Here is a 17409-nt window from a genome sequence, read left to right on the forward strand (position 1 = left end):
ACTTAAACCCGGTATCAGGGGAGACTGAACTTAAACCCAGCATCAGGGGAGACTAAACTTAAACCCGGTATTGGAGGAAAAAGAACTTAAACCCGGTATCGGGGGAGACTGAACTTAAACCCAGCCCTTCAAGTCGCTGCGCTGCAAACTGTTAAGCCGAGCTTTAAAAAAGCCCGGGGTGGGGGGGGTGGGGAGGATGACGTCAGAGCTCCCTTGACCACGCTCGTTCCCGCTGACGTCACCCCCTCCTCTCCCGCGCGTGCGTAGTGCCGCGCCCCGCCCCCCCCGCCCCCCCCCCCCCGGCGGCGCGGAGGATGCGGGGCCGCAGGTGGGTGCGGGGCTGCGGGGGGGGGGGGGGGGGTGTCCGCGGGCAAGGGGGGGGGCGTGGGCGTGCACGCGCGGGAGGGGGGATTTTGGGGTGCGGCTGGGGGGGTGCACGCGGCGGAGGGTGCAAAGGGCGTTGCTGTTTCACGGGGGGGGGGTGTTGGGGTGCAGCGCGGGGGCGGCAGGGGGGGGGAGGGGAGGGGAGGGGTGGGCTGTGCATGGGGCGGGGGGGGCGCCGCGGTGCATTGTGGGTAATGCATCCATTGCGGGGTGCAGCGGAGGGGGGTGGGGTGCGGTGGCGCGCGGGGGAGGGGTTTTGGGGGTGCAGCGAGGTGCGAGCGGCGGGGTAGGTCCTTGGGCGCGTGCGGGGGGCGCCCGCATTGAGGGGGGCATCGTCCCCGGGGAGGGGGGGGGGTGCAGCAGGGAGGGGCTTCGGGGTGCGGGCGCTTCGGTGCATTGTGGGGGGTGCCCGTATTTGGGGGGGGGGGGGGTTTGCCCCGGGGTTGCACCGCTCCGCATCAGCATCCGTGCAAGGGTGGTGCATTGTGGGATGCGCACGCGCTGCGGCAGGGAGGGGGGGGCACGGGGGTATTTTGGGGTGGTTGGGGGAGGGGGGAGCGGGTGGGTGCGTGCAGAGGGGGTGCATGGGTGTGTGCATGCACGGGGCGGGGGTTGCAGGCAGGGGGTGCAGCACGCGCGGCGCGTGCACGTGCAAACTGGGGAGCTGGCGTTTGGGGGTGCTCGGGGGGGGGTAGTGGTGCAGGCACGTTGCGGTGCATGCACGGGGTGTGTGTAGGGGGATGCGTGCATGCACAGCGCTGCACGCCTGCACCTGCTTGCACGGTGCATGCATCCACAGGGGCACACGCGTGTGGAGGTGCATGTGTGTGCAGCGCGCGCCTGCACCCCTGTGCACGCACCCGCCCCGGCACGCATGCAGCGTCTGTGCATGCACCTTCATCTGCATGCACCCCTTGCACACGTGCGCTCCCTCGTGTGTGCGCCCCTGCGTGCGCGCGCTCTGCGTGCACGCATCGAGCTGCACATCTGCAGGGGTGCAGGCAGGCACAGGGCGCGTACCTGCAGAGCGCCTACGCGTGGGGTGCATCGTGCACGGTGTATGTGTATGCGCACCCCTGTGTGTGCGTGCACCCCTTGCACACGTGCACCGTGACCTGTGTGCGGCACGTGCGTGCACCCTCAAGTGCACGCACAGAGGGATGTACGTGCACCCCGTACACGTGTGAGGGTGCATGCATGCATGCATGCACAGGGTGCGTGCTGCAGACCTGTGGAGGTTCGTGCACACCCGGTGCTGCACGCGTGGGGGGATGCATGTGTGCACGGTGGGCGTGCGGACGCGCCGTGCATGGGTGCGGCTGCACATGCACGCAGGCAGTGCTCAAAGCCCCAATCTGGCCAGGTTTTCCCCCAAAAGCTGCGACGTGTTTCTACTCTCCTCCCCAGGGGCCGCGTGAGCGGGGCTGGGTGAGCGGGTTGGGGTAGTGGCACCTTTACTGGGCTACTACTGGCTTACTACTAGGTTACTACGTGCTTCCTATGAGGCTACTGCTAAGATACTACTGGGATACTCTCAGTAACCGTGTGAGGGAGTAGTGGGATGCTATCAAGACACAGCTGAGATACTCTCAGGATACTACTGGGATGCTCCTAAGGTGCTATGAGGAGTTGACTCAAATGCTGTCAGGATCCTCTGCAGGCAGTACTAAGGCGCTCTCAGGGTGGCACTAAGATACTGTCAGGATACTCTGGGGATACTACGAGAATGCTACCGAGGTACTAGCGGGGCACTACCAGGATGCTATCAGGACGTTACTAAGATACCTCCAGCGTCTTTCCAGATACTCTGCTGAAGGTACCACCGAGGCAGTGCTAACACACCATTGGGGTACTCGCAGGATACTACAACAGATACCCTTAAGATGCTTTCAGCATAGTAACATGGCACTAAGATAATAGCTGGATATTGCACTACCAAGATACTATCAGGATGCTACTAAGATGAGAGCTGCAAGCCATTACACCACTGTTAGGTGGTCCTATCAGGACACTGCTCGTATACTACTGTGATAGTATCAGGGCACTGCTAAGATGTAACTAGGATGCTACTGGGATGCTCCTGACGTAGTATCAGGGCACTACTACCTGTGCTAGTACAAGGTCAGAGCAATGCTGAGCTATGCGATAGCTGCTACTAGGATACTCCCAGTGTAGCACAAAGGTACTATCGGGATGCTACCTGGATACTCCAAACGATACTGCTGAGATACTTCCACAATACTATTGAGGCACTACTAAGATACTACAGGGCCATTACTAGGATACTACTAAGATAGCATCAGGGTACTACTATGATAATACCAGGCTATTATCACAACGCTGCTAAGGTGCTATCAGGACAGTACTCATTTCTTAGTAGGATGCTGTCAGGCTGCTAGTAGGATATCAGTAGGATACTTCTGAGATACTACAAGGGCACTAGAAAAGATAGTGGTAAGATACTTCTGGGATACTATCAGGGCAACACTCAAACTTTTGGGATAGTGTCAGCACATTACTGATACTAGTAGAATACTTTCAGACCACTACTAAGATAGTGATATAGTATAAGGATACTACTAAGATACTACCAGTTCAGTAAAAAAAGGCAGCGTTAAGATACTTTTGGGCCACTATCAACACTTTGTTGCTACTACTAAAGTACTACTAGTATAGTGTCAGGATATCAGCATATTTCTATGAAGACAGTACTAAGATGCTGTTGGGATACTACTAGGATACTACAGAGATACTGGTGGTGGTGTAATAGCCCTGGCAGCAGGGTTTCAGCCAGCACGGCAGCAGCAAAGGGAACTGGTGTTGTAACCTGTGAGTAGCCCAGTGCCTCACGGGCACCCTCTCCCTGCAGCTAAGGTGGCGCGTCGGCGTTGAGGAGGATGGAGGCGCCGCTGGTAAGCCTGGAGGAGGAGTTCGAGGAGGGGCCCGGGGACGATGGGGGGACCCCGCAACGCGCTGCGGACCCGGCGCTGGCCGAGCTGGAGAGCTTCTCGGCGGAGATGATGAGCTTCAAGTCGATGGAGGACCTGGTGCAGGAATTTGACGAGAAGCTCACCGTTTGCTTCCGCAACTACGATGCCGCCACCGACGGTCTGGCCCCCGTGCGGGGTCGTCTCCAGGCGCAGGAGGAGGAGGAGCGCCTCCAGGATGAGGAGTGAGTAAGGCCCCCCCTACTCCTGGGGACACGTGCCTCCTCGCACACCAAAATCCACCCCTCCCCAATGCAAACTGGCTCCCTGCATTGCAGCGTGGTCATGTAACACAGCACAGTAGTGTTGTAGTAACCTGTGAGTAAACCCTCGCGTGGCCTGTGTGCCTCCTTGCACCCTTGCGAGACTTCCCCGACGAGCTCCCTGCATTGCGGCATGATCATACAACATACAATAGCACTGTAGTATCCTACGAGTAAGGACTCCCTCAGGGTCTGCATGCCGCCTTGCATGCTAGCAAGATACACCCCACATGCAACTCGGCCACCTGCATCACGGCGTAGTCATGCAGCAGTGTGGAGTAGCTGTGTAGTATCCTATGAGTAGGCCACCCTCGGGCCTACATGCTTCCTTGCGTGGTCATGAGATAGACCCCATCCCACGGCACGCAACCCAGCCTACCCCATTGCAGTGTGGTTGTGTAGCACACCAGAGTAGCAGTGTAGTATCCTATGAGTAACGCCCCTCTGGAGCCTATTGCACCTCCTTGCATGCTTGCAAGACCTTCGCCACATGCGAATCAGCCCCCTATGCTGTGAGCACGCAGCACCTTGGAGTAGCTGTGTAGGATCCTTGGAAGAGATGTGTAGCATCTTTGGAGTAGCTGTGTAGGATCCTTGGAGTAGCTGTGTAGCATCCTATGAGGAGGCACAGCGGGGTGCCCCATGTCGCATGGCAGGGGGTCACGGCAGGCTCAGTCTATGTGAGGAGAGTCCTGGGGGGGGGGTGTGAGCGTAAACCTGGAGTAAAGTGTGAGTAGAGCTTAGCCTCCTGCTCGCACCGCGCAAGCTCTGCGCCAAGCCAGAGGGCAGCCAATTTGGGGCAAAATCCCTCCAGGCCTGTCACAATATAGTGGCATTTGCCTTAAAATCTGAATTTTCATTAAAACACCCTTTTTTTTGTTGCAAAATGCCATTTTTTGGCCAAATTTGTGGGGTTTCTTCAGCGATTTTTATACATTAACACCTTTCTACTGGATTTTTTTGTGTTTAACTGGGATTTTTCCCCAGGCTGCCGTTCCCAATACTCAGTTTCCACCATGCAAAGGGGTTGTTTTCAACCCAAAAGCCCCCAAATCTGTTTATTTTGGGTTTTTTTTTTTTCCCCACCAAAATCCACTGAGGCCAAATGACTTTTCCTAATGGGCCAAATTGCTGGGTTTTCAGAGAAAAACGCATTTTGGCCCCGTGCCGGGAGCGCCGCGCCGTCGCCGGCAGCCGGCTCGCGGCGCCGCTTTGTGCTGCTTATTGTGTCTTTTTGGGTCAGTTTGGGCAAAACAGGGCTTTTTTTTTTCCTCCCTCTTGAATGAGCCCTGTGTGCACGGGCGGGGGATGGGCTGGGGCCTTAAAGGCGCTGTATTTCCCTAATTATTAACCAATTCTCGCCATAATTAACCCAGAAATCTGCTGCTGCTGCTTGCCTGACCTGCAGGGTGCTGGCCCTTTAAGAGCAGAAAAAAAAGCGCACATTTTGGGGGATAATCGCTTATTTTTTCCGTATTCGCTGCGTTTTTCTTAAAAATAGGAATATACGGGGTTTTGGCGTGCATTTTTGGGCATTAATTTGTGAAATATGAAATTTTCTAATCTCTTTTTGTGCCTTTTCCCCCGTTTTTGACCTTTTTCCCCATTTTTGACCTTTTTCTCCATTTTTGACTTTTTCCCAAGGTCACCACTTTCCAGCTCTTTTCTCCCGTTTTCTCCATTTTTTCCTCTTTCTCCCTCTTTTCTCCACTTTGCCACCTTTTCCCCTCATTCCCCCTTTTTTCCTTACATTTTCTCTTTTTCCCCATTTTTTCCTTTTTCCTCCATTTTTTTCCTTTTTCCTCCATTTTTTCCTTTTCCCCTCTTTTACCCCTTTCCCTCCTTCCCCATCCCCCATTTTCCTGTCTTTCCCTTTCCCCCCTTTCCCCCTTTTTTACTTTTTTCCTCATTTTTTTCTTCCATTTCCCCTCTTTTACCCCCATTTTCCCTTCCCCCACTTCCCTCCATTTTCCCCCTTTTTGCTTTTTTCCCCATCTTCTCCTTCTTCACCCCTTTTTCTCCTCTTTTCTCCTCTTCTGTTTTCCCCCTTTTCCCCACTTTTCCCCCCTTTTCTCCCATTTTTCCCTTTTTTCCCTTTTTTCCCCTTTTTTTCCCTTTTCCCCCTTTTCTCCCATTTTTCCCCTTCCCCCCTTTTCCCCCTTCCTGTTTTTTCCTATTTTTCCCTTTTTTTCCCTTTTTTCCCTTCCCCTCTTTTTATCCCTTTTTCCCCTTCCCCCTTTTTCCCTTCCCCCCTTTCCCCCTTTTTGCCCTTTTCCCCTTTTTTCCACTTTTTCCCCCTTTTTCCCCTCCCCCTTTCCCCTCTTTTTTCCCATTTTTCCTTTTTTTCACCTTCTTCTCACATTTTTTCCCCTTTTCCCCCCTTTTCCCCCCTTCCCCCCCCTTTTTCCCCCCTTTCTTCCCCTTTCTCCCCCATTTTTCCCCCTTTTTCCCATTTTCCTCCCCTTTTCCCCCCATTTCTCCCCCATTTTCCTCCATTCCCCCTCCCCTCTGCACCTTTTTTGGGGTGAAATTGGGCAAAATTGGTCCAACCGTGCGGGGGAGAATCGGGCACCCCAATAGCAGTGCCGAGGAGGGGGGGGGTTAGGGGGGTCCAGGGCAGTTTTGGGGTGGTTTTGGGGGGGTTGGGGCAGTTTTGGGGTGATTTGGGGTGGTTTTGGGGGGTTTGGGGCAGTTTTGGGGTGATTTTGGGAGGTTTTGGGGGGTTTCAGGGCATCACAGCTATTTTTTGGAGGTGTTTGGGGGTGATTTTGGGGGTCTTTCAGAGCAGCGTTTTTGGATGTTCCAGGGCCACGTTTTGGGGTGTTTCAGAGCATTTTTGGGGTGTTTCAGGCCTGTTTCAAGGTGACAATTTGGGGGTGTTTCAGGAAGACAATTTGGGGTGCTGTGACTGCATTTTGGGGCACTTCAGCACGTTCCAGGGCAGCATTTTGGGGAGTTTTGAGACATTTTGGGGTATTGCAGAAACGTTTTGGGGTGTTGGGCAATTGGGGGATGTCCTGAAGCATCACTGTGGCATTTTGGGGGGTTTTGGGGGTATCAGGGCAGCTTTTTGAGGCATTTTAGGGTGGTTTGGGGCAATATCTCAGGACAGCATTTTGGGGTCTTTCCCAGTGGCGTTTTGGGGTGTCAGAGCAGTATTTTGGGGCGTTTGAGAGCTTTTTGGGGTGGTGGTTTGGGGACAGTATTTTGAGGCGTTTCAGGGTGTTCGCCGGCAGCTTTTTGGGGCATTTTGGAGCAATTTGGGGCAATGTTTCAGGAGAGCATTTTAGGGTATTTCTGGGTGTCGAAAGGTGGCGTTTTGGGGTGTTTTGTGGCACTTTAGGGTATTTGGGGTTTTTTTGGGGGGTGGTGGAGCGTTTCAGGGTGGCATTTTGCAGCGTTGTGGCTTTGGGGGGCATTTTTAGGTATTTCAGGATGGCATTTTGGGGCATTCCAGGGCATTTTGGAGCTTTGAGACCTTTGGGGTGTTTCAGAAGAACATTTTGGTGTGCTCCAGGGCAGCTTTTTGAGGTGTTTTGGGGTTTTTCAGAGAGGGCTTTGGGGCAGTGTTTTAGGATGGCATTTTGGGGTGTTTCTGGGGCTTTGGGGGCGTTTCGGGACGTAATGGTGGTGTTTTGGGGTGGCATTTTGGAGCATTTCAGGGGGGGTCTTTTGGGGCATCTGGGGACATTTGGGGACATCGCAGTGGCCTTTTGGGGGGTATTTTGATGGCAATGGTTGGGGGCATCAAGCGCTGGGGCAGTATTTTGGGGTACTTTGGGGTAATTTCAGAATTTCATTATATTTTAAGAAGCTTTGGAGGCTTCTAGGGCAGCATTTGGGGTGTTTGGGGATATTTCAGGCATCTCAGTGGTGTTTTGGGATTTTTCCGGGCGGTATTTGGGGACATTTCAGGGTGTTTCTGGGACTGTATTTTGGGGTGTTTTGAGGCGTTTTGGCCTAGCGTTTTGGGACGGCTTTCTGGGAGGGAATATTTTGGGATCGCCGCTCACCACCCACCTCCCTGCAGGGTCTGGGATGCTCTCACCGATGGCTTCGCCCCCCGGGGCTCCCCCCAGCCCTGGCTGCTCCCCGGGGCTGAGGCCCCCGATGGCACCGACCCCCAGGTACGGCTCTGCCCCCCCCGCCCTTGACTCCCCAACACCCCCCCCCCCCCGCATGACCCCTTGGTGATGTTGACGGCTGTCAATCAACCCCAAGGCTCAGCGACCATCAGGGCACTGCAAACTACCCAAAACCAGTATTTTTGGGGTGCCGCAGCACTGACACAGTGGCTGTCTGAATTTTAGGCGGAAAACACGCTAAAACGGGCAAAATTAAGCGTGTGGTTTGGCAATCTGGTCTTTGCCAATTTGCCCCCAAACCAGGGGTGAGGTGGTGTGGTTTTGGGGTAGAAAATAGTGTTTTCTTCGTTGTAGAGCTGTGAATAGCTGCATTTGGGGTTGTGGGAGGGCGGCAAAGATGCCCCCAAATCCACTGAATTTAACCCGTTTGGACGTTACGCAACCTGGTGCTAAAGGGGGAGGAGAAGGTAAATTTCTTGGGTTATTTTCTGCTAAAAAGATGAAATAACCTGTGAAAGGTGGTAAAAAAGAAGGTGCCTCCCCGTCCAACATCTCCATCCATCAGCTCCCCATCCAGCGTTCCCCTGTGACATCTCCCCATCCAATGTCCCCATCCAATGTCTCCATCTGGCCTCTTCCCCAGTCAGCTTCACCATCCATCGTCTCCCCGTCCAACATCCCCAGCATCTCCAACACCTCCCCATCCAATGTCACCATCCAATATAGTAATTAAAACATCTCTTCATCCAACATCTCCATCCAACGTACCTGTGCTTCTCCCTGTCCAGCTTCCCAGTCCAATGTCTCCATCCAGCAACTCTCCACCTAGTGTCTCTCCATCCAACGTCTCTATCCATCTCCTTGCAACACCTCCCCATCCAGGGGGTGTTCATCGTCTCCCTCTCCAGTGTCCCCATCCAGCATCCCCAGCCAAGGTCCCTGTCCAAAGGCCCAGCCAACGTCCCTATCCAACATTTCCCCATCCAACATCTCCATCCATCTCTATCCACTGTCCCTGTCCGACATCCTCCCATCCAAGTTCCCATCCCACGTCTCCACCCAACATCTCCGTCCAACATCTCCGTCTCTATCCACTGTCCCTGTCCGACATCCTCCCATCCAAGTTCCCATCCCACGTCTCCACCCAACATCCCCATCCAACATCTCCATCCAATGCCCTCATCCAACATCTCCCTGTCCAACATCCCCATCTGATGCCTCCATCCGATGTCTCCCCATGCAAACCTCGCTGTGCGGCGTGTCCCCTGAGCTGTGGTTCCCTGGTGGCTTTCCCTGGGCCAGGACCACGGCTGGGGCCATCCCCAGGCCATCCCCGGGCCGGGCCGGGCCTGCGGTGCCACCAAGGCCACCCACCCTGTGTCTCCTGCAGCTCTGCGAGAAGGAGGAGGAGGAAGAGGAGCTCACCGAGAGGAGTGAGCAAGACTCGGGCATCAACGAGGAGCCGCTGCTGACAGCTGAGCAGGTACCCGGGCCCCCGTGGGCGCCTGAATGCCTGCGCGTCCCCCAAAAACCAGGCTTAAGCCCCCCAGCATGGCCTCAGCCCACCCCAGCCCCGCGGCCATGTGCTGAAAGCACAAAAGAAGGCCCAATCCCATCATCTTGGGATGCGGGATGCAGGGCGCGGGATGCGGATTTGGATGTAGACGAAGGTGCAGGCTGTGGGCGCCGATGTGGGATCTGGGTGCAGATGGGAACGTGGGGTGCAGGCGCTGGACACAAATGGGTGGCAGGGGATGAAGGATGAAAACATGGGGGGCAGAGGCGGGATGCAGATGCAGGGTGCAGGTGTGGGGTTGCGGATGCAGATGCAGGGCGCGGATCCTGGATGGAGGGTGCAGGTGCACATACAGGATCCAAGATGCAGGTGGAGGGTGCAGGGCGAAGGGAGCAGGACGCAGACGTGGGTGTGGGATGCAGATTTGGAGGTAGATGTGGGCCTGGGGCGTGAGCACCCATGGCAGGGGTGTGAGCGTGGGGTGTGGGATTTGGATGCGGATGGGAATGTGGGATGCAGCTGCAGGATGCAAATGGAGGATGCAGGGTGCAGATGGATGCAAATGCAGGTGCGGATGCAGGAGGAAGGGAGGAGGATGCAGATGGAGGATGAAGGATGCAGATGGAGGATGCAGGTGCAGGGTGAAGGGAGCGGGTTGCAGATGTGGGTGCAGGACACGGATGCAGCGCGCAGGTGCAGATGCAGGGTGGAGCTGGGGGCTGCAGGGTGTAGGTGCAAGGTGCAGATGGAGGACGCTGATGCCCTGCAGGTCATTGAGGAGCTGGAGGAGCTGATGCAGAGTTCGCCTGACCCCGAAGCCGACCCTGAGGGCGAGGAGGAGGAAGAGGAGGAGGAGGAGGAGGAAACCGAGGCCGATGCTGAAGGCGGCGGCGGGGCCACGGAGCCCATCCTTCTGCGTGAGCTGCGTGCTTTCTCCCCTGCCTTCAACAACAACTGCTCCCATGAAGGTACGGCCAGCAAAATCCAGGCCAGTCACTTTTTGGGGACAATTCCAACCAAATTGGACAATTGAGTCTCTCGAGGCTTCAGGGCTGGCTTCCCCCGGTGTTCACACGCTCTTTGGCCAGGAGGGGGCTCTTGGCAACAAAATTAAGCCCGCGTGGATCTTGCATTTAATATTGAGCTTTAACGGCACCCAGGGATTCGCCAAGGCCACCATGCATTTTGCAAAACGCCTCGTGCATTGCATTCAATGCCTTTTGCTAAATGCGTTGCGCCTTTCCCTGAAGCACCCGGCGTTCTGCAAAACGCACCGTGCCGTTCGTTAAACGTACCGCGCCTTGCATCGGCGGTGTTGTGCGCTGAGCTTTTTGCTCCACTGGCCGTGCGTTTTGCAAAAATGCCTGGTGTGCTCTGCGTTTTGCTGTTTGCATCCTGCATTTCAGGAAACGCACTTTCTTGACAGCACCGTGCCTGTGACTGTGCCAGGCGCTTCACTGAGCCGTGCGTGGTGCGTGTTCCTAACTGCACTGTGCGTTTTGCAGAGTGTTTCACTCCCCTGAATGCACCGAGTGCCACTAAATGCACTCTGCACCGGGTGTTTTCCTGATTGCACCATGCATTTTCCTAAATACGTGGAAAATATGGTGGTGCTCTTCGCTAATTGTGTTATGCATTTACCCAGGAGCACCGTGCATGCTGCTAAGTGCACCATGCATTTAACTGATTGCACCGTGCAGCACGCGATGCATTTCTCTACATGCACTGCGCGTGCCGCTAAATGCACCGTACGCTACACTTTTCACGAATGGCGTGGTGCACGTCACTAATTGCCCAGGCATTTTGCTAATTGCGCATTCCCCTGATTGCACAGGGCATTTCACTGATTGCATCATGCGTGTCACTAATTGCACCAATTGTCACTAATTCCGTAGTTGCTCTGAGCACGGCATTTATGACACCGGGCATTTCGGTAATTGCACGATGTCTTTATTTATTGGTGGTCCAATAAATGCACTGTGCAGCTGATGTGGTGCATTTTAACAGTTTCAGCGTGCGTTTCACTAATTGCACTGTGCACGTCGTGAATTGCCCTGGGAATTCCACTAAATGCAGCGTGTGTTCACTTGCACCATGCACGTCACTGATTGCACCGGCGTATCACTGATTCCCCTGCAGTAATTGCATTGTGCATATCACTAATTGCACCAGGCATGTTACTCGTTGCACCGGGCATGTCACTAATTGCATCAGGTGTTTCACTCATGCACGATCCATTTCACTGATTGTTCCAAGCATCTCACTAATTATATCAGGCCTTTTACTAATTGCACTATGCATTTCACTAATTACACCGGGCATCCCACTAATTGCACCAGGTATTTCCCCAGTTGCCGTGTGCATTGCACTTGCTGCATAGGTTGCCTCACCGGTTGCACCGGGCAGCCCACTCATCGCCCTGTGCATCTTCATAATTGCTGTCTGCAGTCTTACCAACTGCACGAAGCATTCTGCAAACCGTAGGGTGCCTTTCCCTAACTGCACCATGCACGTCAGTGAATGCACTGGGCAAGTAACTGGTTGCAATGGGCATTGCAGTAATTGCTCCAGGTAGATGACTAGTTGCACTGTGCGTTTCACTAATTGCACTGCGCATTTCAGTTCTTGCACCGTGCATTGCACTTATTGCACCAAGCATTTAACTTACTGCCCTGGGCATTTCATTTATTGCACCGGGCATTTCACATTAGTGAAATCTTTTGCATTTGCATTTGCATTTGCAAATTTATTGCACCGGGCATTTCATTTATTGCACCAAGCATTGCATTTACTGCACTGAGCATTTCACTTATTGCATTGTGCATTGCACTTATTGCACTGTGCATTGCACTTATTGCACTGAGCATTTCACTTATTGCACCAGGCATTGCACTTATTGCACCGAGCATTGCACTTATTGCACTGTGAATTGCATTTACTGCACCAAGCATTTCCTTTATTGCACCAGGCATTGCACTTATTGCACCGAGCATTGCACTTACTGCACTGAGCATTGCAGTTATTGCACTGTGAATTGCACTTATTGCACCAGGCATTGCACTTATTGCACCGGGCATTACATTTATTGCACCAGGCATTGCACTTATTGCACTGTGCATTGCACTTACTGCACCGGGCGTTTCACCAGCTGCACCGGGCAACCCATTAATCGCCCCATGCGTCTTAATAATTGCGCCGGGCACGTCTCTAAGGGCACGGTGCATCTCCCCGTGGGCGCGTGCCCGTCTCTAACCGCGACACCTGGGCGGCAGGGCTGGGGCGGCTGTCGGCGCGGGAGCTGGCGGCGGCGGCGGGGCGCGCGGAGGCGGCGAGCCGGGCGCTGTCGGCGGAGCTGGTGGCGCAGTTGGCGCGGCGGGACGAGCTGGCCTTCGAGAAGGAGGTGAAGACGGCGTTCATCGGGGCGCTGCTGGCGGTGCAGGGGGAGCAGCGGGAGCAGCGGGAGGCCGCCCGTCGTCGCCGTCGCGACAGGGGGCTGAGCCTGCAAGGGGGGCGTCCCGAGCGCGGGAACCACATGCCCCGGAAGGTGGGGGACACCGCGGGGACCGGGAATGGGGGGATTTGGGATGGGGTGGGGAAAGGGGGACACGGGGAGGGATGGGGGGATGGGGATGAAGGGACGGGGACACGGGGCAGGGGGTGAGGGATGGGGGGACGTGGGACGACGGGATGTGGGGATGGGATGGGACAGAGGGACATGGGACAGGGGGATGAGGGATGGGGGGATGTGGGAAGAGATGGGGGGACACGGGACAATGGGATCAGGGGATGGGGGATAGGGGATGGGGCAAAGGGACATGGGACAGGGGGATGAGGGATGGAGGGATGTGGGACAGGGGGATGTGGGGACAGGGGATGGGGCAGAGGGACATGGGGCAGGAGGATGAGGGATGGGGGGACATGGGAAGGGATGGGGGGACACAGGACGATGGGATGTGGGGACAGGGGATGGGGCAGAGGGACATGGGACGGGGACATGAGGGATGGGGGGACATGGGACAGGGGGATGAGGGGACAGGGACACAGGACGACGGGATGCGGGGATGGGATGGGGGACAGGGGATGGGGCAGAGGGACATGGGGCAGGGGACACGGGGCAGGGGACTGAGGGATGGGGGGACATGGGAAGAGATGGGGGGACATGGGATGATGGGACGGGACGATGGGATGTGGGGACAGGGGATGGGGCAGAGGGACATGGGACGGGGACACGGGGCAGGGGACTGAGGGATGGGGGGACATGGGAAGAGATGGGGGGACATGGGATGATGGGATGGGGGGACGGGACGATGGGATGTGGGGACAGGGGATGGGGCAGAGGGACATGGGACGGGGGCACGGGGCAGGAGGATGAGGGGTGGGGGGACATGGAAGGGATGGGGGGACAGGGGACGATGGGATGTGGGGACGGGATGGGTGACAGGATGGGACAGGGGGATGCAGAGGGACATGGGACAGGGGGATGAGGGACGGGGGGACATGGGACAGGGATGCAGGGACGGGGACGCAGGACGATGGGATGCGGGAACAGGAGATGGGTGACAGGATGGGGCAGAGGGACATGGGACAGGGGGCTGAGGGATGGGGGGACATGGGACAGGGGGATGCAGGATGAGGGTCAGGGACGGGGATGAGGGGACATGGGATGGGGGATGGGGCAGAGGGACATGAGATGGGGACACGGGGATGGGGGATGAGGGATGGGGGGACAGAGGATGACGGGATGCGGGGACAGGGGATGGGGCAGAGGGACATGGGACAGGGTACACAGGGCAGGGGGATGAGGGGACAGGATGGTGGGACATGGGGACGGGGGCCTGCAGGGACAGGAGAGGGGATGGGGCAGGGGGACATGGGGACAGGAGGATGGGGGGACATGGGTTTGGGCAGATGGGGGACAGGGGGACATGGGGACGGGGGGACGTGGATGGGAGTCGAGGAGCCGGGGGGACGTTGGTGCCGCGGGCGATGTCCGTGTCCCCGGGAGGTGACAGGGTGACACGTGCGTCCCCAGCGCTTCAGCATGGAGGGCATCTCCAGCATCCTGCACTCGGGCCTGCGCCAGACCTTCGGCCCCACTGCCAGCGAGAAGCAGGTGCCCTTTTCCCCCCAAAATTGCCCAAATCTCTCCCCTCTCACCCCCTCCCCGCACGCCCCGTCCCCCTGCAGCCCCCAAACCCCTTTTAATTTCACAGCCCCCCTCCGTCCTGCACCCCCCGCTAATCCACGTTGCAAAAAATCACCATTTTTCACCCCAAAAAATCCTCCCTAAGCAGGGGTTTGCATTAGGGCGGGTTTTGCAACCTGCGATTCATTCAGTAACCCCCCAAATTTCTGCAAATTCGATGCAAGCGCAGGAAAAGGGTGGACACATTCTGCTTTTGCACCAATTTGGGGTGATTTGCCTCAAGGCGATGCAAAAAACAGGCAGTTTTGTGCCATCTGGGTGGTTTTGGGGGTGGTATTTTGTATTTTTTTTGCTTGCAGTACCTGAACACGGTGATTCCCTACGAGAAGAAGGGGTCACCCCCCTCCGTCGAGGACCTGCAAATGCTCACTAACAGTGAGTATTCGTTCCAAGGCGCCGTTTTGGGGCAGAATCGGACGTTTTGCATCGCTGCGGCGTGGGCGACGGGGGCTGCAAAGGCGCATTTCGCCTTGCTGCGGTGTCCGCAGTTCGGGTGCATCCACGCCACGCAGCCCATTTGGGGTGCAATCCCCTTTTTTGCATTGTTGCAGCGCGGGCGATTTGAGGTGCAATCGCCCGTGGTGCATCATTGCAACCCATTTTGGGGGGGGGGGGGGGAAGACACATTTTGCAGCACGGCAGCATGGTTTGGGGTGCGATCGCCCGTTTTGCATCACCACAGCATGGCTGATTTGCAGCACCCCCTCCCGCTGTTTTTTGCACTCTACGCCAGCGCCAATTTGGGGGTCGAACACCCATTCTGCATTGCTGTGGACTGGCCGGTTGGGGGTGGAAGTGCTTGGTTTGGATGCTCCCAGGCCTGGTGCATTGTGGGAAGCTCCGGCGGTGTCTCTGTGGTGACCGTGGGGCTGGTTTGGGGGGGGAAAAGGGATGTTTGGGGGGCAGGGGGGCCGGCCTCACGGCTCCGTTCCCCCTCGCAGTCCTGTTTGCCATGAAGGAGGGGAACGAGAAGGTGCCCACACTGCTCACGGACTACATCCTCAAAGGTATCCGCTCCCCTCATGCATCCCCCGTGCAGTCTTCGTGCAGCTCCTGCACAGCCCTTGTGCCTCTCTGCGTCCACCGTGGAGCCCTTCTGCATCCTTGTGCATCTCCCTTGCATCCTTCGTGCATCTCCTGTGCATCCTCGTGCATCTCCCTTGCATCCTTCGTGCATCTCCCGTGCATCCTCGTGCATCTCCCTTGCATCCTCATGCATCTCCCTTGCATCCTCCATGCATCTCCCGTGCATCCTTGTGCATCTCCTTTGCATCCTTCATGCATCTCCCATGCATCCTTGTGCAAATCCCTTGCATCCTTCGTGCATCTCCCGTGCATCCTTGTGCATCTCCCTTGCATCCTTCGTGCATCTCCCGTGCATCCTTGTGCATCTCCTTTGCATCCTTCATGCATCTCCCATGCATCCTTCATGCATCTCCTTTGCATCTTGTGTGCATCCCTCATGCATCCTTCGTGCATCTCCACGCATCCCTTACACATCTCCGGTGCATCCTTTGTGCATCCTTTCTGAATCCCAGGTACATCTTGTGTGCATCCCTCATGCATCCTTCATGCATCTCCCGTGCATCCTTTCTGCATCCTTGTGCATCCCTCATGCATCCTTCATACATCTCCTGTGCATCCCCCTTGCATCTTGTGTGCATTGCTCATGCAGCCTTCATACACCTCTTGCGCATCTCTGATGCATCCTTCATGCATCCTCTGTGAATCCCGGGTACATCTCCTGTGCATCCTTTGTGCAGGCCTCGTGCATCCTCACACACCTTCGTAGATCACTGCGCAGCCTCCTTGCACCGTTACGTGGCCCGTCTGCTTCCTTCATGCAGCCTCACGAACCCCTGTGCACCCCTCTTCACCCCTCATGCACCACCGTGCAGCCCTCCTCTGCATCCCTCATGCATCCCCATTCATCCTCCGTGCATCTCCTGGGCATCCCTGTGCATCTCCCACACAGCTCTTGTGCATCCCCCTGCATCCTTGTGCATCCCTCGTGCACCCGTCATGCACCAATCTTGTGCATTCCTCGTGCATCCCTCCCATGTTCCTCCTGCATCCTCTGTGCATCCCATTTGCAGCCACTGGGCAGCCTCATGCAGTACTCGTGTGCTTGTGCATCCTTGTGCGCTCATGCATGCTCATGCATCCTTTCTGCATGCGCATGTGTGCACGCTCATGCACCTTTGCACACCCCCTGTGCACACTCGTGGATCCTCATGCAACCCCCATGCAGGCTTGTGCATCATTGTGCACCCTTGCACACCCTTGTGTATCCTAGTGCATGCCTGTGCACTCTTGTGCAGCCCAGTCCAAGCCTGTGCATCATTGTGCACCCTCGTGCATCATGGTGTGTGCTCGTGCATCATTGTGCATCCTCATACATCCCTGTGCACGCTCGTGCATCATCATGGATCCTCATGCATCCCTGTGCACACTCCTACATCATCGTGCATCCTTGTGCATGCTCATGCATCCCCGTGCTGCATCATCGTGCATCCTCATGCATCCCTGTGCACACTCATGCATCATCGTGCATCCCCATGCACATTCGTGCATCTCTGTGCACACTCGTGCATCATCGTGCATCCCTGTGCACGCTCATGCATCGTCATGCATACTTGTGCATCCCCGTGCACGCTTGTGCATCCTCATGCGTCCTCATGCATCATCGTGCATCCCCGTGCACGCTCGGGCACCATCGCACGCCCCCGTGCAACCCCGTCCCACCCTGGTGCACTCTCGCGCGCGCGGGTGCCCACCCACGACCTCTCTCTTTGCAGTGCTCTGCCCAACCTGATGCAGCGCTGCCCTCGCGCCCCCCAACCCCGGCGCCCCCTGAAAATGGGGCCAAACCCGAGGAAAATGGGTCGCCCGCGGCCCCCACCCCCCCCCCCCACGCTCCCCCCACCTTTGCACAGCTGGGAAATAAATAATTCGTTTCATTAATTAA

General features: G+C 56.3%; 1 protein-coding gene across 2 annotated transcripts; it reads left to right on the plus strand.

Moving 5' to 3' along the window:
- Positions 1-281: 281 nt before the first annotated feature.
- FEZ1 (fasciculation and elongation protein zeta 1) lies at positions 282-17409 on the plus strand. Of its 2 annotated transcripts, none has more exons than XM_087763551.1 (10): positions 282-328; positions 3254-3556; positions 7665-7761; positions 9110-9202; positions 10005-10203; positions 12508-12779; positions 14268-14348; positions 14741-14816; positions 15383-15448; positions 17240-17409. In XM_087763551.1, the coding sequence occupies exons 2-10, from the start codon at positions 3282-3284 to the stop codon at positions 17254-17256; spliced, it is 1176 nt and encodes a 391-aa protein (XP_087619677.1). In that variant the 5' UTR covers positions 282-328; positions 3254-3281; the 3' UTR covers positions 17257-17409. The 2 variants fall into 2 exon arrangements, with proteins under 2 accessions (XP_087619677.1, XP_087619678.1); XM_087763552.1 differs by lacking the exon at positions 282-328 and adding an exon at positions 586-670.

Source organism: Nipponia nippon, unplaced genomic scaffold (genome assembly GCF_047370975.1).
Source record: "Nipponia nippon isolate SJK-2023a ecotype South Korea unplaced genomic scaffold, ASM4737097v1 scaffold_28, whole genome shotgun sequence".
Classification (NCBI taxonomy): Eukaryota; Metazoa; Chordata; class Aves; order Pelecaniformes; family Threskiornithidae; genus Nipponia; species Nipponia nippon.

What these genes read in the sequence shown, in the direction of transcription:
- FEZ1 (XM_087763551.1), top strand. Translation starts at nt 3,282, where the DNA reads ATGGAGGCGCCGCTGGTAAGCCTGGAGGAGGAGTTCGAGGAGGGGCCC. An exon ending in GAGCGCCTCCAGGATGAGGA is followed by an intron (nt 3,557 to 7,664) that starts GTGAGTAAGGCC and finishes ACCTCCCTGCAG; the next exon opens with GGTCTGGGATGCTCTCACCG. An exon ending in CGCTGCTGACAGCTGAGCAG is followed by an intron (nt 9,203 to 10,004) that starts GTACCCGGGCCC and finishes GATGCCCTGCAG; the next exon opens with GTCATTGAGGAGCTGGAGGA.